The sequence below is a fragment of the Aquarana catesbeiana genome, linkage group LG12 (genome assembly GCF_042186555.1).
Source record: "Aquarana catesbeiana isolate 2022-GZ linkage group LG12, ASM4218655v1, whole genome shotgun sequence".
Lineage (NCBI taxonomy): Eukaryota > Metazoa > Chordata > Amphibia > Anura > Ranidae > Aquarana > Aquarana catesbeiana.
Window position 1 is genome coordinate 120795337 of NC_133335.1, and position 27137 is coordinate 120822473.

The 27137-nt window shown below is 45.0% G+C and overlaps 1 protein-coding gene across 1 annotated transcript in view; it reads left to right on the forward strand.

The window, feature by feature from the left end:
* The window catches only part of RAMP2 (receptor activity modifying protein 2), a 943711-nt gene that overhangs the window by 762233 nt on the left and 154341 nt on the right, over positions 1 to 27137 (forward strand). Inside the window, exon 2 of the mRNA XM_073608304.1 lies at positions 5636 to 5719. Coding sequence (XP_073464405.1) covers positions 5636 to 5719 — 84 coding nt within the window. The remainder of the gene's footprint in view (positions 1 to 5635; positions 5720 to 27137) is intronic.

The window sequence follows — 27137 nt, forward strand, 5'->3', positions numbered from 1 at the left end:
TACCCGGGCCTCGTGTCCGAAGAAACGAGGTTTTACCTGTAACGCTTCTCTTTTTAGAGAGCTGGACCCCGCATATTAGAAAATGGTTTTTCTAGCCTAATTTATAGCCGGGTGCTTTACAGGGCCAGAACTGTGGATCCCCCTATTCGTAGGGGGCCCCAGACTCTGATGGTTTTTTCAAATGGAGCCCACCGTGAGAGGCGAAGATTGGATCTGTACAACAGAACCTTGCGGCTGGATAAGGTAAGGGAGATTCCACAGAATTTTTTAATTCTAGTAGGTTTCTCCTTTAAGGTAAATGCATGCTATGCCTATTGTGACTACCGGGGGCTGCCAAGAGCACATACCTTTTCATGCTGATGTCTGTGTTCGACGCTGTACAAGCTTCTCCGGCCGGCTCCAGGTAGGATGGGATGGGGGGCTCTCCTCAGGGATATCTCCCCCCAGACTAGGGGGAGGCCGCAGGTGATCTGTAAGGCGGTTAGACACCGCATTTTCACCGCCGTCGTGGCCGTCGCCGCCGCCATTACACAGGCAGGCCCATCATTACCAGCCTCTATCCCTCCTCCCCCTCCCCCAGCCTCCTCCATGTTTGATTTAGAAGGGTCGGCTAGCGTGGGAAGCGCTTGTTTTTTCAAAAAATGAAGGGGGGGTGTCAGCACAGTGTGCTCAGACACCCACAGGACCGGCTGCAGGCTATTAAAGGCACAGGTACAGGTGCACTAAGCCTTCTGGAGGGACACAGAGCTGACGGTCGCATGTAAGGTGTTACACAGGCATTCTCCTGGGCAGCATTTACTAAAGTAACACCAGACTGAGCATTGGGTAGCAAGGCTTTTAGCCAGACTATATCGCTCAGCAGTCAGTGTTCATTTTTCAATACCTCCACCTTGTTGCTTTGCACTATGGGTAGAAGAGGTTCAAGCACCCCAAGAACCAGAGACTCTAGGGGATCTCGTTCAGGTTCTGAAGGCCCCCTGTCTGCAGCATCCTCCCCCCCTGAGGGGCCAGGGACGGCTAGCCAGGGAGAGCCGCCGGGGTCAGGGGCTATACCTGCTTCTGGCACTTCAGCTCCTGTATATATTACACAGGAGGTTTTTTCCTCAACCATTAATGGTTTAGAGGAAAGATTAATGGCCGTGATTACATCTTCACTTGGTGGAAGAAAACGCACTAGGCCTTCCTCTGTTCCCCAAGACCCTCAGGAAGAGGAGCCCTGGGATTAAGGAGAGGAATCCCTTTCAGAGGATCGGGATGGGACGGATGATTCCTCTTCGGAGGAATCAGGTGGAGAGGGACTCTCTGCGACTTCCCAAGAGGAGAAAGTCTTAGTGCAGATCCTTACTGGATTGGTCCGCTCCACATTTAAGTTGCCCATATCTGAATCAGTTAAAAACCCTCTTCTTCTTTAGGGTCACTGAAACCTCCTCAAACATCACAGGCTTTTCCTGTTCATAATTTACTTGAAAAGCTCCTTTATGCTGAGTGGGATCACCCACATAAACGTTTTTTTCCGCTGAAAAAGTTTTCTACACTTTATCCTATGGAAGAAAAGTTTATTAAAATGTGGGGAATACCGGCCATTGATGTCACCATTTCCTCTGTAAATAATAGTCTGACTTGTCCTGTAGACAATGCTCAGATGCTCAGGGATCCTGTAGATAAAAAGATGGAATCCCTATTGAAGGATATTTTCTCCTTAGTAGGTTCAGTGGCTCAACCTGCAGTAGCAGCGATTGGAGTCTGTCAATACTTAAGAGACCATATTAAACAGGTCATCAAAGTTTTACCTGAACAGCAGGCCCAGGGGTTGGCTAACCTTCCAGCGGCCTTATGCTTTGTTGTTGACGCCATTAGAGATTCTATCGTGCAAACCTCCCGTCTTTCACTGGGGTTGGTGCATATACGTAGAATCCTATGGTTGAAAAATTGGTCAGCCGAAGCACCATGTAAGAAGCTCCTGGCTGGCTTTCCATTTCGTGGTGAAAGGTTGTTTGGAGAAGACTTGGATAACTATATCAAGAGAATCTCTTGTGGGAAAAGCACTCTCTTACCTGTTAAGAAGAAGAGTAAGCGTCCCTCTTTCAAACAGACTCTTTCCCCAGCGCCGGAGGCTTCAGCCTCCAGGCAGTCTCGACGGCCTCCTCCATCTGGGTCCAGAGACAAGAGTCAACCCCAGGGACAAAAGAAGTCCTGGGGGAAGAAGCCTACTAGGCAAAACACTAAGACCTCTGCATGAGGGGGCGCCCCCCGCTCACTCGAGTGGGGGGAAGACTGCGACAGTTCTCAGGGCTCTGGCAGGAGGATTTCCAGGACAGATGGGTAATCTCCACGGTAACCTTAGGGTACAAGCTGGAGTTTCAGGAATTTCCTTCTCCTCGTTTCCTCAGGTCAAGTGTCCCCAGAGATCCAGAGAAGAAGCAGTCGCTCCTTCTAGCATTAGAGCGACTTTTATCGCAGGAGGTTATTGTGGTAGTTCCAGCGAAGGATCAAGTATTGGGCTTCTATTCCAACCTTTTTACGGTCCAAAAACCAAACGGGGATGTCAGGCCCATTCTGGATTTAAGGGATCTGAACCGATTCCTAAGGATTCAATCCTTCCGCATGGAATCAATTCGGACAGTAGTCTCCACCCTGCAGGGAGGAGAATTTCTGGCATTAATAGACATCAGAGATGCATATCTGCATTTGCCCATTTTTCCTGCTCATCAGAAGTTTCTGCGCTTCGAGATAGGAGGACGCCATTTCCAGTTTGTGGCTCTGCCTTTTGGGATAGCCACTGCACCTCGAGTGTTCTCAAAGGTCTTGGCTCCTCCTCTGGCCAGATTAAGGGCTCAGAGTATAGCTGTCATAGCATACCTAGATGACCTGCTCTTGATAGACCGGTCGGTAGCCTCCTTGAATGGAAATTTGAGGACCACAGTCAGGTATCTGGAATGCCTGGGTTGGATCCTCAACCTAGAAAAGTCTTTCCTAAAACCAGTAAGAAGACTGGAGTATTTAGGTCTGATCATAGATACAAGTCAGGAGAAAATTTTTCTACATCAGGCAAAGATCACTGCTTTAAGAGAGCTGATTCTGGCAGTCAGGACCAAGAAGGGTCCTTCTGTCCGCCTTTGTATGAGGCTACTAGGGAAGACGGTGTCTTCATTCGAAGCAGTTCCCTATGCTCAGTTTCATTTAAGCATGCTGCAACACAGTATTCTGTCGGCCTGGAACAAGAAGGTTCAGGCATTAGACTTTCCGATGCACCTGTCTCATGCTGTGCATCACAGCCTCAATTGATGGCTAATACCCAAACACCTGCAGAAGGGGAAATCCTTTCTACCGGTTACCTGGACGGTGATAACAACAGATGCCAGTCTGTCGGGTTGGGGAGCAGTTCTGGAACAGTCTGCGGTCCAAGGGGTATGGTCCAAGACCGAGAGGACCTTACCCATCAACATACTGGAGATCCGTGCGGTATATCTAGCCCTAAAGGCCTGGACTATCAGGCTACTGGGTTGCCCGGTCAGGATCCAGTCCGACAATGCCACAGCAGTGGCTTATGTCAAACATCAGGGAGGCACCCGGAGCCGAGCTGCTCAAAGAGAGGTAAACCAGATCTTAGTCTGGGCAGAGAGGCATGTGCCATGCATATCGGCAGTTTTCATTCCAGGGATAGAGAACTGGCAGGCGGACTATTTAAGTCGCCAGCGGTTACTTCCAGGGGAATGGTCTCTGCATCCCAAGGTCTTTTGGAACATATGCCAAAGATGGGGGGTCCCAGATGTAGATCTCTTTGCATCCCGATTCAACAAAAAGATAGACAGATTTGTGGCAAGGACAAAAGATCCTCTTGCATGTGGGACGGATGCGTTGGTGATTCCGTGGCATTGGTCCTCACTAATTTATGCATTCCCGCCTATTCTGCTACTGCCATGACTCCTTCGCAGGATCAGGCAGGAAGGGAAGTCAGTTCTTCTGGTGGCTCCCGCTTGGCCCAGAAGTACGTGGTATGCGGAAATAGTAAGGATGACGGTTTGTTCCCCGTGGACACTATAGGTACGACCAGACCTCTTATCTCAAGGTCCAGTGTTCCATCCTGCTTTACAAACGCTAAATTTGACGGTTTGGCTATTGAAACCCACGTTCTGAAGAGTCGTGGGCTTTCAGGTCCTGTGATATCTACCTTGATCAATGCAAGGAAGCCAGCTTCCAGAATGATTTATCATAGAGTCTGGAGAGCTTATATATCCTGGTGTGAATCCAGGGGTTGGCATCCCAGAAAGTATGTGATCGGTAGAATTGTTGATTTTCTACAATTGGGGTTAGAGATGAAGCTGGCCTTGAGTACCATCAAGGCCCAGGTCTCGGCCTTATCAGTATTTTTTCAATGGCCACTTGCTTCGCATTCTTTGGTCCGAAGTTTTATGCAGGGGGTGACACGCCTTAATCCTCCAGTTAAGGCACCCTTAAACCCCTGGGACTTGAACTTGGTTCTGTCTGTGTTACAGAAACAGCCTTTTGAACCAATATGTCAGATTCCTTTGGTCTTGCTGACAAGGAAGTTAATTTTTCTGGTAGCCATCTCTTCTGCTAGAAGAGTATCAGAATTAGCAGCTGTTTCCTGTAAAGAGTCTTATTTGATTGTACACAAGGATAGAGTGGTACTGCGCCCTCATCCTAGTTTTTTACTGAAGGTGGTTTCAGACTTTCATCTAAACCAAGACATTGTTCTACGTTCCTTTTTTCCAGATCCCTACATTCCTTGGATGTAGTAAGAGCAGTTAAGGTCTATCTGGAAGCGACTGCTCAGATTCGCAAAACGGATGTTTTGTTTGTGCTGCCAGAGGGTCCCAGTAGAGGACAGGCAGCATCAAAAGCTACCATTTCTAAATGGATTCAACAATTGATCATTCAAGCTTACGGTTTGAAACAGAAGATTCCTCCGTTTCAGATCAGGGCACATTCCACAAGGGCTATTGGTGCTTCTTGGGCAGTGCATCACCGGGCCTCGATGGCTCAGATCTGCAAGGCCGCAACCTGGTCTTCAGTTCATACATTCACCAGATTCTATCAGGTGGATGTGAGAAGGCATGAGGCTATCGCCTTTGGGCGTAATGTGCTGCAGGCAGCGGTACAGGGTCCTCAGGCCTGATTGCACCCTACTTGGTTGTGGTTCCCCCCCTCAGATAGCATTGCTCCGGGACATCCCATCAGTATTTACTGTGGCTCTGTGTCCCGTGATGTTCGAGAAAGAAAATAGGATTTTTAAAAACAGCTTACCTGTAAAATCCTTTTCTTTCGATGGACATCACGGGACACAGAGGTCCCGCCCCTCTTCTAATACACTATATTGCTTGGCTACAAAACTGAGGTATCCCTGCAAGGGGAGGGATTATATAGGGGGTTGAACTTCCTGGTTAGGGTGTGCCAGTGTCCAATCACCAGTGATACCTATATAACCCATCAGTAAATACTGTGGCTCTGTGTCCCGTGATGTCCATCGAAAGAAAAGGATTTTACAGGTAAGCTGTTTTAAAAAATCCTATTTTTTCTTACAGATATTAGTGAGAAAAATACAATGACTAAGATGATTAGCAGCAGGACCTAAAAATGAGGCACACATTTTAACCTGTGTTTATTCCAACAGCTACTGGCTCAACAATAGCACCTGGGAACATAACACGAACAGAAGACAATGTATGCAGCACAAGAAATGATAGTATTGCTAAAGGTAAGTTATGCAGAAATGCGCTCATGACTTTCTTTTGAATGCAGCAATGGCAACTGTTGTCTTCTCTTTATGGCTATAATTATGACTGTAATGCCCCGTACACACGATCGGAAATGCAGCCAGCCTTTGGTTGGAAAATGCGACTGTGTGTATGCTCCATCGGACTTTTGCTGGCGGAATTCCCGCCAGCAAAAGATTGAGAGCAGGTTCTCTATTTTTCGGTCGGAAAAAGTTCCTATCCAAAAATGCGTTCGTCTGTATGCAATTTGGACGTGCAAAAAACCACGCGTGCTCTGAAACAATTCGACACATGCTCGGAAGCGTTGAACTTAATTTTTTCGGCTCGTCGTAGTGTTGTACGTCACTGCGTTCTTGACGGTCGAAAGTTCAGAGAACTTTTGTGTGACCGTGTGTGTATGCAAGCCAAGCTTGAGCGGAATTCCGTTGGAAAAACCATCCAAGAAATTCCACTCGTGTGTACGCGGCATAACTGTTAAAAGAGCAGCCTAGTTGCTGTAGTGATATCCGATGTTTACCAAAGCTTTTCTTTCCTAGCAAGTTTCAAGGGAGCATGCAAATGTTTTTATGTCATGCAGCCAGGGCCGTAGATAATGTTTTTTCCTGGGGGGTTCAGGCTTGGGTACCCAGAGGACAATAATTAGCTACACTGTGACAAATTGTGGGTGTGGCACAAATAAACTATTTCCTTAAAGGGGTTGTAAAGCCTCATAATGCATGAAGGTGAAAAACCTTTTGTGGTGCAGCTGCCACCCAAGGCCCCCCTTTTACTTACCTGAACCCGATCTTTCCAGTGATGAGAACAAGCACAGCAGCTCCAGCCGCTGTCTCGGGTCCTCATTAGATAGATTGATAGCAGCAGGAGCCATTGGCTCCCGCTGCTGTCAATTAAATCCAGTGATGTGGGAGCCGGGGGGCGGGGCCGAGTCCTGCTGTCTGTGTCAATGGACGCAGCAGCAGGACTTGGGAATGCACCCGCAAGAGTGCCCCCCATGGAAAGTGGCTCTCCGTGGGGGCACTCGATGTAGGGAGGAGCCAGGAGCGCCTCTAGGAGACCCCAAAAGAGGGGGGATCAGGACCACTCTGTGCAAAACTCTTGCACAGAGGAGGCAAGTATAACATGTTTGTTATTGTAAAGAAAAAAACAAAAAAACCTTTACTTTCACTTTAACTTATAGATGTGCTTTCTGTCAGAGCTGGGTAAACTGTATGTAAAATCAGCTACATACAGGATACGGCGCTTGTTCCAGCAGCCGATAGAGACTTCCCATAATGCTCTCAGAACAAAATTGAGTCGGATTGAGCACTCAGCCATTCACAGGACAACTTTAGAACTTGACAATGAGGGACACCAAAGGAGGCAAGTGACCGCAGCAAAAGAAAGGGTACGGTCAAACTATTAGAAGTGGGAGGAGCTTAAGGAGCAGGGTCGCCACTGGCAGGAGAGAGGACAGGGGGTCGCAGATGGCAGGAGAGAGAGCAGGGGTGGCCGCTGGAAGAATAGAATACAGGGGTCACTGCTGACAGGGCAGAACACAGGGTTCACTGCTGGAAGGGGAGAGGACAGGGGTCACTGCTGGAAGGAGAGAGGATAGAGTCACTCTGTTGGAAGGAAAAAAAGACAGGGGTCACTGCTGTAGGAGAAAAGACAGGGGTTGCCGCTGGAAGGAGAAAGGACAGGGGTGACTACTGACAGGGCACTCAGCATAGCTCATATCCCTGCACTGTACATACAGAGCCTGAGCACAGGCAGCAGGATCTCCTCCTTGGCTCTTCTGCACACCACACAGAACTGAAATCTGATTTTATCTCACACAGCTACGTGCGCTGGGTGTAGCTGGTGATTATGTTGCACTTCTAAAGTAGATATTTGCCAGCACACCATGGATCAACACAAAGTAGCGTCCAAATGGATTTAGTTATTGCATGATCACAACACAAGGAGAGTGCAACGTTTTGCCCGACAAAGGGGTCCTGCATGACTCCGAAATGTTGCACTCTCCTTGTGTTGTGTTCATGCAATAAATAAATCAGTTTGGATGCTGATTTGTGTCGATCAATGGTGTGCTGGCAAATATCTACTTTATGACTTGAACCAGTTTCAAGCTGGTTGTTGATGGAGGACCCAAACTTTGAGAACTTATCCAGAAACGTGTGCGATGGGAATATGAAGTATTATTGTATGTTGCACTTCTGACCTGTGGAATTCTCTGGCTGTAGTCACCAGCTACACACAGTACAGTGAAAGAAGCTGTGTGAGAGAGAAGAATGCTGCTTTCTTGTTCTTTTCTCCCTCACCTGCTTGCAGTTTAGATCGGGAGCTTGTCTGCAGGCTTCTCCCCACATGCGGCATCTGTACTGAAAGGAAGCCCGCAGGAGGAACTTAAAATTGCAGTGATGGACAGGACACTTTACCAATTGGCTGAGGAGGCAGTGGGAGGCGGTGCAGCCTGTAGGCTACAGGCTGCACTGACCCCTGCTGCCTCCTCAGCCAGTGGGTAGCTTAAACTGCCTCAGTCCCTCCCTCATGACATCACCCTGCAGTATCCCAAGTCCCGACCTGCCAGCACAGTAAACTAACAGGCTGAGACAGCGGAACTGACATTTATTATAATCAGGAAAGTGTGACTGCACGGCTCCCATCCCGGTCCTGCAGCCTAACTGATGCGCCATGGACAGAGGCTCTGGGGGGGTTTCAACACCCCAACCCACCCACCCCTTATTTACGCCCCTGCATCCAGCTGTTAGGAAATGTATGTTTTCACATATAAGAAATTTATATTTTTGCATGTTCAAATGTGTGTTTTCTGTCAACTCCCAGTCAGCCTGGAATGGTTCTATGCTGCCACAGAGCTTTTCAGGAAAGGAAAATTGTACTAAAGTATTGGACATAAATTTTCTGATTTAAGTGCAGGTGGATAAAGTGTGTCTGTGGTAATTTTAGAATTTTAGTAGGAGAATAGATCTGTACTGTGTTATGCAAGAGCTCTTAGGGTAGAACACTAGCATTATAGTGCTGATGAAAAATCATGTTGTTTACATTAGAACCAAAAACAAATTAAATCGTTGGGTTGAAAGTGGTAACAAAACACTGTATTTATGATCATAGATATACTGTACATGTGTCAGAAACCATGAATCAGACCGAGACAGAAGTACAGTTATATCACAAACGTACAAGCATAGTCAAAACCTAGCCAAAGTTCAGTATCCGGAACGGATAGTTAGACAAGCCAGAAAGTCAGGAAGCCAGGAATCAGCGTAGTGGAACAGCAAGCAGGATCTGGAGCTAGAAGGAATGTCAGCCAAGCAAATCTTTAACAGGAGCGCTGGAGAAGGTCTCTGTGATGTTGACCAAGGTGAAGGCAGAGATCATCTGGGCTGGACGGCTTAAGTAAGCAGGACTGACGAGCAGAATATCATCAACAGGTGAGTCATTGTGGAGAGATAGGAGCTGGCAATTAGCCAACAGCTGAGCAGCCAGCGCAGAGAAGGAAGGGCTGAGCCCAGCCCTGATAGTACCCCCTCCTCAACAACCCCTCCCCCTTGGAATTCAATGAGACATTTTCGAGAACCGGTCAACCACCATAAGGATAACTGTGTTGCCCTGGGAGTTGGGTAACTCCACAATGAAATCCAAAGACAGGTGGGACCAAGGCCTCTCTCCATTGGGTATGGGTTGTAGGAGGCCCACTGGAAGGTGTCATGGAGTCTTACTCTGAGCACACACAGAACAGGCAGCTACGCAGGCGATTACATCAGCACGTAGACTAGGCCACCAGAATTGTTGAGAAATGGCCCAAAAGAGTTGATTCTTCCCACAGTGACCAGCAGCCTTGGGAGAATGGTAAGTCTGGAGCACAGCAGTATGGAGACTATCTGGGACAAAGCAGTGGTCACAAGGTTTTTCAGGAGGAACATGGACCTGAGCAGCAAGAATTTTGTCACCCAAGGAAGAAGTGAGACTGGTGTGAACTGTAGCCAGAATATGATCAGGAGGAATCACAGGAGCCAGAACTGACTCCATCTTGGAAGTGGAGGAAAATTGTCACAACAAAGCGTCAGCCCTTACATTCTTAGTACAATATAATTGAAACTTGACAAGAAAAGAGCCATCACACCCTTCTGGGAGAGAGACGTTTAGCCTCAGACAAGAATGTGAGATTCTTATGGTCAGTAAGAATAAGAACCGGCACAGTGGTACCTTTGAGGAGATGTCTCCATTCTTTCAGGGCTAAAATGATTGCTAACAGCTCTCTGTCCCGTAATTGCACTCCGCAGGTGACAATTTCTTGGAAAAGTAGCCACAAGGATGCATAGCGCTCTCAGAGGTAGGACGTTGAGACAGAAGGGCGCCAACTCCAGTCTCAGAAGCATTAACCTCAAGGATAAAAGGTAACATAGGATCAGGATGTGGCAACACAGGAGCAGAAACAAAGGCAGCCTTGAGACTCTCAAAGGCCTTAATGGACTCCAGAGACCAACTCAGTGGGTTACTGTCCTTTCTGGTCATATCTGTCAGGGGCTTGACCAGAGACTAGTAGTTATAAATAAACTTCTGATAATAGTTAGCAAAGCCAAGAAAACGCTGCAGAGGACGTAAACCCATGGGTCGGGGCCACTGTAGGACTGCTGAAAGTTTCTCTGGGTCCATCGAAAAACCAGCAGTGGAAATGACATAACCCAGGAATTTAACCTGTTCACAATGGAATTTGCACTTCTCCAATTTACAATAGAGATTGCTCTCTTAGTTTCTGAAGCACACGACAGACATCTGTGTGGTGGCTCTCCAGGGACTTGGAAAATATGAGGATATCATCAAGATAAACCACAACACATAACTGCAACATATCTTGGAGCACATCGTTAACCACTTCAATACAGGGCACTTAAACACCTTCCCGCCCAGACCAATTTTCATCTTTCAGTAGTCTCACACTTTGAATGACAATTACTCTGTCATGCTACACTGTATCCAAACAAAATTTTTATCATTTTTTTCTCACAATTAGAGCTTTCTTTTGGTGGTATTTAATCACCACTGGGTTTTTTCTTTTTTGTGATATAAGCGAAAAAAGAGCAAAATTTTTTTTTTAGTTTCTATTGTAAAATTTTGCAAATAAGTAATTTTTCTTCATAAATTTGGGCCACGATTTATATTGCTACATATCTTTGGTAAAAATAACCCAAATTAGTGGATATTATTTAGTCTGTGTGAAAGTTATAGAGTCTACAAGTTAGGGTGCAAATCACTGAAAATTGATCACATCTGATCTCACCTGATGTACTGAAGGCCTATCTCATTTCTTGAGACACTAACAATTAAGGAAAGTACAAATACCCCCCCAAATGACCCCTTTTTGGAAAGTAGACAGTCCAAGGTATTTAGTAAGGGGCATGATGAGTTTTTTGAAGTTGTAATTTTTTTCCCACAGTTCTTGGGAAAATGAAGACTTTTTTTTACTTTTACACAAACTTATTGTATTGACAGGTTATTTCTTGAACACAGCATGTGCATACTTGCAACTACACCTAAAAATACATTCTGCTACTCCTCCTGAGTATGGTGATACCACATGTGTGAGACTTTTAAACAGCCTGGCTACATACAGAGGCCCAACATGCAGGGAGCACCTCCAGGCATTCTAGGAACAAAATTACACATGTAATTTCATGACGACCTATCTCCCTTTTGAAGGCCCTGGAGCACCAGGACAATGGAAACGCCCACAAAATGACCCCATTTTGGAAAGCAAACACCCCAACTTATAATCTATGAGGCATAATGAGTCTTTTGAATGGTTCATTTTTTTCCAGAAGTTTTTGGAAAACGTGGGAAAAAAATGAAAACGCTTTTTTTTCCAAAAGTTGTCCATTTATAAGATATTTCCAACACATAGCATGTACATAGCAAAAATGACACCTCAAAATACATTCTGCTACTCCTCCTGAGTATGGCGATACCACATGTGTGAGACTTTTACACAGCCTGGCCACATACAGAGGCCTAACATCCAAGTAGCACCTCCAGGCATTCTAGGAGCAAAATTACACATATAATTTCATGACGACCTATCTCCCTTTTGACGGCCCTGGATCACCAGGACAATGGAAACGCCCACAAAATGACCCCATTTTGGAAAGCAAACACCCCAACGTATAATCTATGAGGCATAATGAGTCTTTTGAACGGTTAATTTTTTTCCAGAAGTTTTCGGAAAACGTGGGAAAAAAATGAAAACGCATTTTTTTTACACAAAGTTGACGATTTATAAGATATTTTTAACACATAGCATGTACATAGCAAAAATGACACCCCAAAATACATTCTGCCACTCCTCCTGAGTTTAATAATACCACATGTGTGACACTTTTACACAGCCTGGCCACATACAGAGGCCCAACATCCAAATAGCACCTCCAGTCATTCTAGGAGCATAAATTACACATATAATTTCATGTCTACTGATCATATTATTGAAGGCCCTTCATATTTCTAACACATAACATGTACATACCGAATAACAAAAGATTACCTGTAGTTTTAGTAGTGTAGTGGTCCACAGAGGAGAGCATCGGTCCAGGCAGCAGGCAGGGATGTGGTCAGCATTATAATATGTAGTCCTATGAGCCTCCACTTACTGGCTGACCAAATAAGGTTTCCAAACTAATGCTTGTGGTGTGGTCATGCGACAGCAAAAGCAATTGTCCAGGCAGCAATACTGTCCATAGTTAGTTCAGGCAGAGATACTGTAAGCACAGCCAAAGCATTGGTCCAGGTAGCAGGCAGAGATGTCCAGGCAGAAATACTGTCTATAGTCAGTAGAGGCAGCAGGCCGAGATATGGTCAACACAGCCAAAGTATTGGCCCAGGCAGCAGAAATAAACACAGTCCATAAAGTCCTGGGTCATTACAGGCAGCTATATGGTCAGCACAGCCAAAGTATTGGTCCAGGCAGCAGGAAGGACCATCAAGCTTAGGGCCAGGGGGACAGGGGTAGAGGCTTCTCCTACCCAAATATCTTTGAAGCCTCTGGGCAACCAGACCCTGTTCTGGGAACACAGAAAACCAAAAACTGATTTTCTTTACTCAGAACGCTATTCTGAAGCCCCTCACACATGTGAGACCCCTGTGTACTGAAGTAGAAGGGCAAAAGATCAGTCCAAGTGGCAGGCAAAAACATGGTTGATTTAACAGGCCAAGGTCGGTGCACGTGGAAGTCAGAAACGCGGTTAAAACGGCAGGCAAAGGCATCGTCGGTAAACAGGCTGACGTTGGTGCACATAGAAGTCAGAAACATGGTTAAAATGGCAGGCAAAGGCATAATTGGTAAATAGGCTGAGGTCGGTGCACTTGGAAGTCAGAAACGTGGTTAAAATGGCAGGCAAAAACATTGTCAGACAGGCCAGGGTCAGTTAACATGGAAGGTAGAAACATGGTGGCAGGCAAATGATGCACATAGGTTATTGAAATGGGGAAATGGCAGTCTGTTACTGATAAGGGGAACTAATATCTGATGGATGTGTAATAATTTTTGAAGCAATCACCGATACACAGGCCAGGTTGGGAGGGACATTGGGGACAATAACTTGTATCTCTTCTAGCTCCTCCACTTGAGCATACACAACATTTCTTTTTGTGTCTTCTTCCGGATTCTGCGGGGGGAATGTTATAGGGAAAATGTTGCTCATGAAGTTGACTCACACTATCAGAGCGAATGCTAACTGGGGCGGGTCCTTGCTGGTAAATAAGGGCAGTAACAATGTTTTCAATATATTTGAGGTAGATGATGGGTTGGTTTTCAGGCGATTTTTTTTTTTTTTAATAATTTTTATTGAGTTTTTTTTCAAACGTACAGTTATGAAAGTACATGAATGAAATGCAATAAACAGTATATAAAGGACATATTACTGAACTGGATCTGTAAAAGGTAAAAACCGAACGGGGTGTGAACATTCCAGTTCAAGGTATGCTAATAGTTGTAAATCTAGCAAAGGTAATATTAGCAGAAGATATATCAATCGTAGAATGCATGTTAGATAAGAAAGAGAAGGTAAAGAAGGGGATAAGGGTGAGGAGGAATGGAGGTGCAATAAAGAAGGGAGGGAGAGGAGTGAGGAGGGGCAGAGAGCATCAATAGGACGTTGTAGGTTAGCAGTTTTCATTCAAAGATTGTAAGATTCAAAGATATTTTTGTGTACCAGAGGTTCCATGGTTTCCAGAGTTTCATGAAATCAGTATGTGTATGTTTTCCGCTAGAAAGGATAGTCTCATAAGAGCAGTGGGTTTGTACTAGTGTAACTATGTCTGTAAGTCTGGGGACATCTTTTGTCCTCCATCTTCTGGCGATCAGAAGTTTAGTTGCCAAGAGAATGTGTGTGGTTACAAGTCTGAGATGTGGTGGTATGTTGTCAATGGTCAAGTTGAGGATAGCAAGTTGAGGGGTTAGTGAGATGGAGAACTGCAGTACGTCTCGTAGCATTATCTTTACTTCAGTCCAAAGTTGTCGAATGTGTGGGCAGGACCAAAAACCATGTATAAGTGTGCCCGGTAGGTTGCATTCTCTCCAGCAATCATTTGTAGTATGGGTATGGAATTTAGCTACTTTGACAGGTGTCATATACCATCTCATTAGTATCTTTTGTGAGAATTCCCATAAGGAGGTGCAGGACGTGTATTTGTATATAGATTTGATTGCTGTTTGCCATTGTTGGTCAGAGAAGTGTTTTTGTATATCATTTTCCCAGTCGCAGAGGGGTTTGGTTTTTTGAAACGTAGAATTGAATAAATGACAGAGGTCCTCCTGGCTTGGTGTTTGTCAGAGAATAAGTAATTCCATATATTTAATGGCAAAAAACCTACTAGGAAAGGGTGTGCTGCCAGGCATTGTTGTATTCTATAGTAAGTAAAGTAGTTTTTGGCAGGAGCTTTGAATTCCTTTTGAGCATGTGAAAATGGTTTATTAGCAACTAATGAACGTAGTGTGGGGATCACTCGGTCTGTTAGCCAGTTCGGGATGTGTAAGTCTGGAGTCAGTAGTTGTAAAGTTCTAATGTGGACGGGTATCGGTTTAGTCAGGTGGTTTGTCCATTTGGTGTAGTGTATTGTTCTCCAGATCTTGACTGAGGCTTGTATGGTAGGGGAGTAAAGGCTTAGTTGAGAACTCTTGGTGGTCATGCTAAATAGCCAGTTAGAGAGGTTTGCTCCGGTTGTGATGGTGTTTTCTATATCACTCCAGAGTGTGGAGGGTGTTGTGAGCATCCATTCTCTCATTTGTGAAAGTATGGAGGCTATATAGTAGTCTCTAATATCAATGTGTCCCATCCCTCCTACAGATCTGTGTTTGATAAGTTTCGCATGGCTGCATCTTGATTTTTTACCTTGCCAGACATATTGGGTTAGAATGGATTGTAAGGAGTTGAGGTAAGATTATGATAGAGGTATAGGAAGTGTGTGGAAGATGTACAATAATCTGGGCAGTACCATCATTTTAAAGGCCGCCAGGCGCCCTGCCCATGAAAATTCATGTTTAGCAGTTTTTGTCATTTCTTGGATCGGTATTTGTTTAATATGGGTGTAATTATGGGCAAATAGACCTTTTGTAGATTTAGTAAGTGTGATACCAAGGTAGGGTATCCCATTATCTGACCAGGGGTAGGGATATATGTTCCTGAGTAGGGATGAGCTTCGAGTTCGAGTCAACCTCATGTTCGACTCGAACATAGGCTGTTCGCAAGTTCGCCGAACAGCGAACAATTTGGGGTGTTCGCGGCAAATTCGAATGCCGCGGAACACCCTTTAAAAGTCTATGGGAGAAATCTAAAGTGCTAATTTTAAAGGCTTATATGCATGGTATTGTCATAAAAAGTGTTTGGGGACCTGGGTCCTGCCCCAGGGGACATGTTTCAATGCAAAAAAAAGTTTTAAAAACGTCCGTTTTTTCAGGAGCAGTGATTTTAATAACGCTTAAAGTGAAACAATAAAAGTGTAATATCCCTTTAAATTTCGTACCTGGGGGGTGTCTATAGCATGCCTGTAAAGGGGCACATGTTTCCCGTGTTTAGAACAGTCTGACAGCAAAATGACATTTCAAAGGAAAAAAGTCATTTAAAACTACTCGCGGCTATTAATGCATTGCTGGTCCGACAATACACATAGAAGTTCATTGATAAAAACAGCATGGGAATTCCCCACAGGGGAACCCCGGCCAAAATTTAAAAAAATAATGACGTGGGGGGTCCCCCTAAATTCCATACCAGGCCCTTCAGGTCTGGTATGGATATTAAGAGGAACCCCGTGCCAAAATTTTTTTTAAAAATGGCGTAGGATCCACCAAAAAATCCATACCAGACCCTTATCCGAGCACGCAACCTGGCAGGCCACAGGAAAAGAGGGGAGGGCGAGAGAGCCCCCCCTCCTGAACCGTACCAGGCCACATGCCCTCAACATTGGGAGGGTGCTTTGGGGTAGCCCCCCAAAACACCTTGTCCCCATGTTGATGAGGACAAGGACCTCATCCCCACAACCCTGGCCGGTAGTTGTGGGGGTCTGCGGGCAGGGGGCTTATCGGAATCTGCAAGCCCCCTTTAACAAGGGGACCCCCAGATCCTGGCCCTTCCCCCTGTGTGAAATGGTAGGTGGGTACTGTACCCCTACCATTTCACTAAAAAACTGTCAAAAATGTTAAAAATGACAAGAGACAGTTTTTGACAATTCCTTTATTTAAATGCTTCTTCTTTCTTCTATCTTCTATCTTCCTTCATCTTCTTCTACTTCTGGTTCTTATGGTTCTTCTGGTTCTTTCTTCCGGTGTTCTCGTCCAGCATCTCCTCTGCGGCGTCTTCTTCCCTTCTTCTCCTCGGGCCGCTCCGCATCCATGGCATGGAGGGAGGCTCCCGCTCTTCTCTCCATCTTCTTCTCTTCATCTTCTTCTCTTTATCTTCTTTTCGGGCCGCTCCGCATCCATGCTGGCATGGAGGGAGGCTCCCGCTGTGTGACGCTTCTCCTCTTCTGACGGTTCTTAAATAACGGGGGGCGGGGCCACTCGGTGACCCTGTCCCCTCTGACGCACGGGGACATGATGGGACTTCCCTGTGGCATTCCCTGTGACGCCACAGGGAAGTCCCATCAAGCCACCTTGCGTTATTTAAAAACCGTCAGAAGAGGAGAAGCGTCACACAGTGGGAGCCTCCCTCCATGCCAGCATGGATGCGGAGCAGCCCAAAAAGAAGATGAAGACATGAAGATGAAGAGATGTAGGGGTGGCTAGATGGTACCAAGGGATACAGCACCTCATCCCCAAAATAATCAAATATTTAATGGGTATGTGGACGGGGGATTATGGCGGTGCTATAGTCAAATAGATTTCTCAAAGAGGAATAAACAAGAAAAAGTGTAAGAAGCAAAAAAAATAATAAAATATACAAAATTTATTGATAATCTAACATAGACAAAATATACATTACAAACAATTCATGTTATACTTAAAAAAAGAGATTATGGGTACATGTACTGTAAGTGACCCTAGGGATGGTAGAATGGGCCAGATGGAAAATGGCCGTTTAAAGGAGAAGGGCTCGATTTCCTACATGTTTCGCCAAGACATTGGCTTCTTCAGGGAACAGGAGCTCATCAGATAGATAAATAAGACAGTTCTGTGTAATAAACATGAAAAACATGGTAAGAACAATAATTTAACCAAACACTGCATGGTGTAGACAGTAAAGAGTTAAAATTGTGGCTGGACATTTATGCGACCATAGGCTCCACACAAAATACCGATAATGCAAACATACCTGGGGCGTCAGTGCCCGAGAGGGGAAGGAGGAAAGGGGAAGGGAAAACACAGCCACCCGAGGGGATCCCCGTAAGGGAGCGGGCAGGTCGCGCCGTAAATTATGCCTGCAGGGGGCATACAGTAGACCTGGCAAAGGAATGTAAGGATAGCCATAAGTCATAATGCACTTGTAATAATGCTCTAGAGATAAAGGATTGCACAACTGTGCATTGTATTAAAAAGAATACGTAAAATGTATATATATAAATATGAAATAAATGTATCTATATCTCTAGAAGGGAGAGTGCAAACTTACATGTATGTTTAAAAACCGTAGAGAAACAAGGTCACGAGGTGCCTGTGGTAAGTGTGTGCACACAGCCAGGGAGAAAACATCAAAATTGGACCAGGTCTGCAATCCAATTAGACCAAGCCTAATTAAAGGAATGAATAACATTAGGGGTGTTGCTATTGGTAACTAGGGCCATATAAGGTAGATATGCCTGTACTTACTTAGTAATATCAGCTGTAGAGAGAAATTCTCATAGCAGCACATTCACAGGTAAGTAATATCTGTCCTGGAGTTAAGAGGGATGGAAATTACGATATGTCCTGTATAAGATGTAAAAGGACAAAAAGGAAAAAAATCAAGAAAACGAAACAGATGAATGTTTTAAGATGTATCTGAGCATAGGCAAGACTGCTGGAAAGAAGTCTGTTACCTAATCCATCATGGTGCAGACAATGTTGCTTGAAAGGATCAATATTGACCAGCAAGGTAGAAGGCAGGTACCAAGGTGGATCCTAAGAGATGTGTAAGAGCATAGTAAGTAATTCATGTGGAAAACATGAAGTACAGGTATTTTGAAAGACAGGAGTTTACCTTGTAGCTGTGTGCAGAGCATATGCAGGCACGTCCCTCGTCCATCAAGGAACTGAGGGACTGGCCGGTTACTTGTATGCCCCCCACACCTGATCAGATAATGATCAGGTGTGCGGACGCTTAACGAGGGGTATCCACAGCTGCGCACTGCACGGTGCCTCGGAACTACGTGTTCCATCATGCACCGCGCGCGCATGCTCAGAACGTACGGACCGTGTGGCGAATGGGGAGGCGAACAACCCTGGAATGGGAGGTGCCAAGGTGTCGCCTCATCCAATCTGCCGATGGAGAAAGGGGGCCGAAAAGTCTGAGAACAGACGTGGGCACCCAGGGGCAGACAGAGGTCTGCGCCTTGGCGTCCGTACAGGCAAAAACAGCGCTGGCCATGTCAGTCCCAAACGGGGAGAGCCCATACAGTGACTGCCCACCCCTCACACATAAGCCTCCTCCCCCAATCAGGAGCTAGCCAAGGCGCCAGAGAATGAGTGCAGGCCGGTGGTGGGGCACGGCGGGGCATGAGAGGTAGTGTGCTGAGACACAGGGTAGGGGGACAAAGCCTATACTACCCGACGATCCACAGGGGTCGCTGGGGAAAGTGGGAGGTACCTGTGTGTCAGCCCACGACGTCCAGCCACAATGTGTGTAGTGTGCATAGAGAACCACTGGGTCCTAGTATACCAGTGGGATTTGTAACCAAAAAATTGAGAATACAAGACAGGATAAAATGCATCAAAAAAACAACAAAAAAACACAATCCTATAGCGGAGCTTATATACTGCGATAAATATGTCAAAAGATGTTATTCAATACTGACAAAAAGGGTTTAGTATAACAAATGAATACAAACGAGATACACTTGTATGTTAGACAGGGTATCAAAGATATTAAGTCAATATAGGAACTTATAAGAAAAAATACATTTATAGCAAATGCAGATAACATACTATTAAGCATTTGTTTCAGGGGGGGACTTTATGGAGGAAACCCCAGATGGAGCCATGGCAACAAAAAGAGAGAAGAAGATCAGGAGGCTCGGAAAAATAGAGAAATAGAAAGGGGGTAGGGGGCAGAGAGAGAGGGAGACAGGTAGGGATGAGATGAAGAAAGAGAACCACAAACGACGTTGTCTAGGGAGTGGGCATAGGAAAAGGAGAATATATGATGTGTAAAAATATTTTTACTAATAAGTATTAAAGAAAGGGCTTGAAGCTGATATATTCGTTGAGTCCTGGGAAGATAGTGGCATTTAATGTATGAATCCATTTAGTTTCAAGTCGTAGTAATAGGTTATCAGTACTACCGCCTCTTACATGTGGAGGAATATGTTCAAGTGCGGAAAACAAAATGACGTGGGGATCAGAGTTATGTTGGGCAGCAATGTGCCTATTAATGGCTGTAGTAGTGATGTTCTTGTATAGTGGTTTTATATGATCCCGAATGCGAATCTGAAAAGGGCGCTTAGTTTTGCCAACGTAGAATGAGCCGCATTGGCATTGAGCCAAATATACGACCCCAACAGTGGCACAGGTGACGTAGTGTCTGATGGTGTGTGTATTTCCATCAGGTAAGTTAACAACTTGAGAATTGGCAACAAATGCACATATGTCGCATTTACCACATTGATAGGTGCCGGTGGCAGTAGGCCTATGTGCAGTGTCGGTAGAATGGTGGCTGTGAATCAAACGATCACGAAGAGAGGGAGAACGTCGGTAAGTGATATCAGGGTATGTGTTGATGTGTTTGGCAATGATAGGGTCAGATGTGAGTAGAGGCCAAAATTGTTTGAGAACATCTTTGATTTGGGTATGCTGGTTAGAGAACTGAGTAATGAGTCGTGTGGGTTGTTTGGAGTCCAATGGTTTGTCGGGAAAAACCAAATCTTTCCGGTTAAGTTTCTTTGCCTTATGGAATGCTTTTTTTAACAAAGAATGGCTGTAGCCTCTGTCTAAGAGTCTATTATAGAGGTCATGTGCCGCCCTGAAGAAATCATCCTCACGGGTACAGTTACGTTTGATCCTAACATATTGGCTGTATGGAATACTTCTAAGGAGAGGCTCAGGGTGGGCGCTCTGGGCGTGTAAGATTGTATTGCCCGAAGAGGGTTTACGGTATAGAGTAGTGTAGACTTGACTGTTGGGTTGTACACCGATCTGGAGATCCAGGAAATGGATCTGCGATTGGCTACACTCCATGGTGAACCTCAGGTTATATGTATTTTTGGTAAGGCTTTGTACAAATGAAGATAGTTCTTCCTTGGTACCGGCCCAAAACAGCAGTATGTCATCAATATACCTGTACCAGTATCCTGGTACAGGTATATTGATGACATACTGCTGTTTTGGGCCGGTACCAAGGAAGAACTATCTTCATTTGTACAAAGCCTTACCAAAAATACATATAACCTGAGGTTCACCATGGAGTGTAGCCAATCGCAGATCCATTTCCTGGATCTCCAGATCGGTGTACAACCCAACGGTCAAGTCTACACTACTCTATACCGTAAACCCTCTTCGGGCAATACAATCTTACACGCCCAGAGCGCCCACCCTGAGCCTCTCCTTAGAAGTATTCCATACAGCCAATATGTTAGGATCAAACGTAACTGTACCCGTGAGGATGATTTCTTCAGGGCGGCACATGACCTCTATAATAGACTCTTAGACAGAGGCTACAGCCATTCTTTGTTAAAAAAAGCATTCCATAAGGCAAAGAAACTTAACCGGAAAGATTTGGTTTTTCCCGACAAACCATTGGACTCCAAACAACCCACACGACTCATTACTCAGTTCTCTAACCAGCATACCCAAATCAAAGATGTTCTCAAACAATTTTGGCCTCTACTCACATCTGACCCTATCATTGCCAAACACATCAACACATACCCTGATATCACTTACCGACGTTCTCCCTCTCTTCGTGATCGTTTGATTCACAGCCACCATTCTACCGACACTGCACATAGGCCTACTGCCACCGGCACCTATCAATGTGGTAAATGCGACATATGTGCATTTGTTGCCAATTCTCAAGTTGTTAACTTACCTGATGGAAATACACACACCATCAGACACTACGTCACCTGTGCCACTGTTGGGGTCGTATATTTGGCTCAATGCCAATGCGGCTCATTCTACGTTGGCAAAACTAAGCGCCCTTTTCAGATTCGCATTCGGGATCATATAAAACCACTATACAAGAACATCACTACTACAGCCATTAATAGGCACATTGCTGCCCAACATAACTCTGATCCCCACGTCATTTTGTTTTCCGCACTTGAACATATTCCTCCACATGTAAGAGGCGGTAGTACTGATAACCTATTACTACGACTTGAAACTAAATGGATTCATACATTAAATGCCACTATCTTCCCAGGACTCAACGAATATATCAGCTTCAAGCCCTTTCTTTAATACTTATTAGTAAAAATATTTTTACACATCATATATTCTCCTTTTCCTATGCCCACTCCCTAGACAACGTCGTTTGTGGTTCTCTTTCTTCATCTCATCCCTACCTGTCTCCCTCTCTCTCTGCCCCCTACCCCCTTTCTATTTCTCTATTTTTCCGAGCCTCCTGATCTTCTTCTCTCTTTTTGTTGCCATGGCTCCATCTGGGGTTTCCTCCATAAAGTCCCCCCCTGAAACAAATGCTTAATAGTATGTTATCTGCATTTGCTATAAATGTATTTTTTCTTATAAGTTCCTATATTGACTTAATATCTTTGATACCCTGTCTAACATACAAGTGTATCTCGTTTGTATTCATTTGTTATACTAAACCCTTTTTGTCAGTATTGAATAACATCTTTTGACATATTTATCGCAGTATATAAGCTCCGCTATAGGATTGTGTTTTTTTGTTGTTTTTTTGATGCATTTTATCCTGTCTTGTATTCTCAATTTTTTGGTTACAAATCCCACTGGTATACTAGGACCCAGTGGTTCTCTATGCATACTACACACATTGTGGCTGGACGTCGTGGGCTGACACACAGGTACCTCCCACTTTCCCCAGCGACCCCTGTGGATCGTCGGGTAGTATAGGCTTTGTCCCCCTACCCTGTGTCTCAGCACACTACCTCTCATGCCCCGCCGTGCCCCACCACCGGCCTGCACTCATTCTCTGGCGCCTTGGCTAGCTCCTGATTGGGGGAGGAGGCTTATGTGTGAGGGGTGGGCAGTCACTGTATGGGCTCTCCCCGTTTGGGACTGACATGGCCAGCGCTGTTTTTGCCTGTACGGACGCCAAGGCGCAGACCTCTGTCTGCCCCTGGGTGCCCACGTCTGTTCTCAGACTTTTCGGCCCCCTTTCTCCATCGGCAGATTGGATGAGGCGACACCTTGGCACCTCCCATTCCAGGGTTGTTCGCCTCCCCATTCGCCACACGGTCCGTACGTTCTGAGCATGCGCGCGCGGTGCATGATGGAACACGTAGTTCCGAGGCACCGTGCAGTGCGCAGCTGTGGATACCCCTCGTTAAGCGTCCGCACACCTGATCATTATCTGATCAGGTGTGGGGGGCATACAAGTAACCGGCCAGTCCCTCAGTTCCTTGATGGACGAGGGACGTGCCTGCATATGCTCTGCACACAGCTACAAGGTAAACTCCTGTCTTTCAAAATACCTGTACTTCATGTTTTCCACATGAATTACTTACTATGCTCTTACACATCTCTTAGGATCCACCTTGGTACCTGCCTTCTACCTTGCTGGTCAATATTGATCCTTTCAAGCAACATTGTCTGCACCATGATGGATTAGGTAACAGACTTCTTTCCAGCAGTCTTGCCTATGCTCAGATACATCTTAAAACATTCATCTGTTTCGTTTTCTTGATTTTTTTCCTTTTTGTCCTTTTACATCTTATACAGGACATATCGTAATTTCCATCCCTCTTAACTCCAGGACAGATATTACTTACCTGTGAATGTGCTGCTATGAGAATTTCTCTCTACAGCTGATATTACTAAGTAAGTACAGGCATATCTACCTTATATGGCCCTAGTTACCAATAGCAACACCCCTAATGTTATTCATTCCTTTAATTAGGCTTGGTCTAATTGGATTGCAGACCTGGTCCAATTTTGATGTTTTCTCCCTGGCTGTGTGCACACACTTACCACAGGCACCTCGTGACCTTGTTTCTCTACGGTTTTTAAACATACATGTAAGTTTGCACTCTCCCTTCTAGAGATATAGATACATTTATTTCATATTTATATATATACATTTTACGTATTCTTTTTAATACAATGCACAGTTGTGCAATCCTTTATCTCTAGAGCATTATTACAAGCGCATTATGACTTATGGCTATCCTTACATTCCTTTGCCAGGTCTACTGTATGCCCCCTGCAGGCATAATTTACGGCGCGACCTGCCCGCTCCCTTACGGGGATCCCCTCGGGTGGCTGTGTTTTCCCTTCCCCTTTCCTCCTTCCCCTCTCGGGCACTGACGCCCCAGGTATGTTTGCATTATCGGTATTTTGTGTGGAGCCTATGGTCGCATAAATGTCCAGCCACAATTTTAACTCTTTACTGTCTACACCATGCAGTGTTTGGTTAAATTATTGTTCTTACCATGTTTTTCATGTTTATTACACAGAACTGTCTTATTTATCTATCTTATGAGCTCCTCTTCCCTGAAGAAGCCAATGTCTTGGCGAAACATGTAGGAAATCGAGCCCTTCTCCTTTAAACGGCCATTTTCCATCTGGCCCATTCTACCATCCCTAGGGTCACTTACAGTACATGTACCCATAATCTCTTTTTTAAGTATAACATGAATTGTTTGTAATGTATATTTTGTCTATGTTAGATTATCAATAAATTTTGTATATTTTATTATTTTTTTTGCTTCTTACACTTTTTCTTGTTTATTCCTCTTTGAGAAATCTATTTGACTATAGCACCGCCATAATCCCCCGTCCACATACCCATTAAATATATGAAGATGAAGAGAAGAAGATGAAGATGAAGAGAAGAAGATGAAGAGAAGAGCGGGAGCCTCCCTCCATGCCATGGATGCAGAGCGGCCCGAGGAGAAGAAGGGAAGAAGACGCCGCGGAGGAGATGCTGGACGAGAACACCGGAGGAAGAACCACAAGAACCAGAAGAAGAAGAAGATGAAGGAAGATAGAAGATAGAAGAAAGAAGAAGCATTTAAATAAAGGAATTGTCAAAAACTGTCTCTTGTCATTTTTAACATTTTTGACAGTTTTGTAGTGAAATGGTACGGGTACTTTTGTACCCCCTTACCATTTCACACAGGGGGGAGGGCCGGGATCTGGGGGTCCCCTTGTTAAAGGGGGCTTCCAGATTCCGATAAGCCCCCCGCCGGCAGACCCCCACAACCACCGGCCAGGGTTGTGGGGATGAGGCCCTTGTCCTCATCAACATGGGGACAAGGTGTTTTGGGGGGCTACCCCAAAGCACCCTCCCAATGTTGAGGGCATGTGGCCTGGTACGGTTCAGGAGGGGGGGCGCTCTCTCGTCCCTCCCTCTTTTCCTGCAGCCTGCCAGGTTGCGTGCTCGGATAAGGGTCTGGTATGGATTCTTGGGGGGACCCCACGCCGTTTTTTAAAAAAATTTTGGCGCAGGGATCCCCTTAATATCCATACCAGACCTGAAAGGCCTAGTATGGAATTTAGGGGGACCCCCACATCATTTTTTTTTTTTAAATTTTGGTTCGGGGTTCCCCTGTGGGAAATTCCCATGCCGTTTTTATCAAGGAACTTCTATGTGTATTGTCGGACCGGCAATTCATTAATAGCCGCGAGTAGTTTTAAATGACTTTTTCCTTTGAAATGTCATTTTGCTGTCAGACTGTTCTAAACACAGGAAGCATGCGCCCCTTTACAGGCATACTATAGACACCCCCCAGGTACGAAATTTAAAGGGATATTACACTTTTATTGTTTCACTTTAAGCATTATTAAAATCACTGCTCCTGAAAAAACGGCAGTTTTTAAAACTTTTTTTTGCATTAATCCATGTCCCCTGGGGCAGGACCCCAAGCACTTTTTATGTAACTTTTTTAATAACTTGCATATAAGCCTTTAAAATGAGCACTTTTGATTATTTATGTTCGTGTCCCATAGACTTTAACGGTGTTCAAACACATTTTTTGCCTGTTCGCATGTTCTGGTGCGAACCAAACAGGGGTGTGTTCGGCTCATCCCTATTCCTGAGGAGGTTGCTTATGATTGCGTCAAGGCCTATGTCCAGAATGTATGATTTATGAAAAAGAGGGGGGGAGGTTGGGACTTTGAATGAGGTGCGCATGATGCAGTCCAATCACACTCACAGAGGTGCAAACATATGTATGTTTATTAAGGACCAATGATCAACATGGCATAAAAACGCACTGCATACATTAGACATAAAATAATCGCATATAGACAATAAATCTATGTATATACAACCATGGGACATGGGTAGGTACAATTATGCATCTTAATCCCCCAAGCAAGATAAAAGTCATGTGAAGTAAAAAACATCTGAAAATTGGTCAACGTGTGTTTGATGCATCAAAGGTAGGCCCGATGCTGCGTTTCATGGACTTCAATCCACTCTTCAGGAGCCAGATGCATCTAAATTCTATAAAAAATGTATGAAAAGCAATATAGTTTCATGGGTCTAACAAAATCAGCAGAAAAGGGGGAAATTTGGGCATAATGGGCCATGCCAAAAAGGTTACTCACATGATAGCCAAAACTGGGACCGTGCGACAAAACAAAGCCAGGGGTAAGCCATGGAGCCTGGCCCGGGAGCTGAGAGGAGGACATCAACGAGGAACACCGGACCACACACACCAACACCCCGCAGTGGAGGGGACTTCTATAATGTAGGAAATATATAAAATGTATCTATGATGATACAAGTAACAAAAAACGAGATGATATAAGCGCTGCAGATATCACCAAGATGATTGAAAAAAGCACCCGGAAGATTACCTTTAAAAATACATGTGATGTTTGAAGCCACATAGATAGAAGAGGATCAGGGTGTGCATAGGTTGTATCAGCACCATCTCTGAATACCATGAAGCAGGGAGTGAGATGCAGTGTAGTGCGTCCTCCTCACAGTGTTCAGCTAAAGCTACAAGTTAGTGTAGTGCGTCCTCCTCACAGTGTTCAGCTAAAGCTACAAGTTAGTGTAGTGCGTCCTCTGAACAGTGTTCAGCTAAAGCTACAAGTTAGTGTAGTGTGACCTCTGCACAGTGTTCAGCTAAAGCTACAAGTTAGTGTAGTGCATCCTCTGAATAGTGTTCATCTAAAGTACAAGTTAGTGTAGTGCACAGTGTTCAGCTAAAGCTACAAGTTAGTTTAGTGTGTCCTCCTCACAGTGTTCAGCTAAAGCTACAAGTTAGTGTAGTGCGTCCTCCTCACATTGTACAGCTAAAGCTACAAGTTAGTGTAGTGCATCCTCTGAACAGTGTTCAGCTAAAGCTACAAGTTAGTGTAGTGCACAGTGTTCAGCTAAAGCTACAAGTTAGTGTAGTGCGTCCTCCTCACAGTGTTCAGCTAAAGCTACAAGTTAGTGTAGTGCGAGCTCTGCACAGTGTTCAGCTAAAGCTACAAGTTAGTGTAGTGCGTCCTCCTCACAGTGTTCATCTAAAGCTACAAGTTAGTGTAGTGCACAGTGTTCAGCTAAAGCTACAAGTTAGTGTAGTGCGTCCTCCTCACAGTGTTCAGCTAAAGCTACAAGTTAGTGTGGTGCGACCTCTGCACAG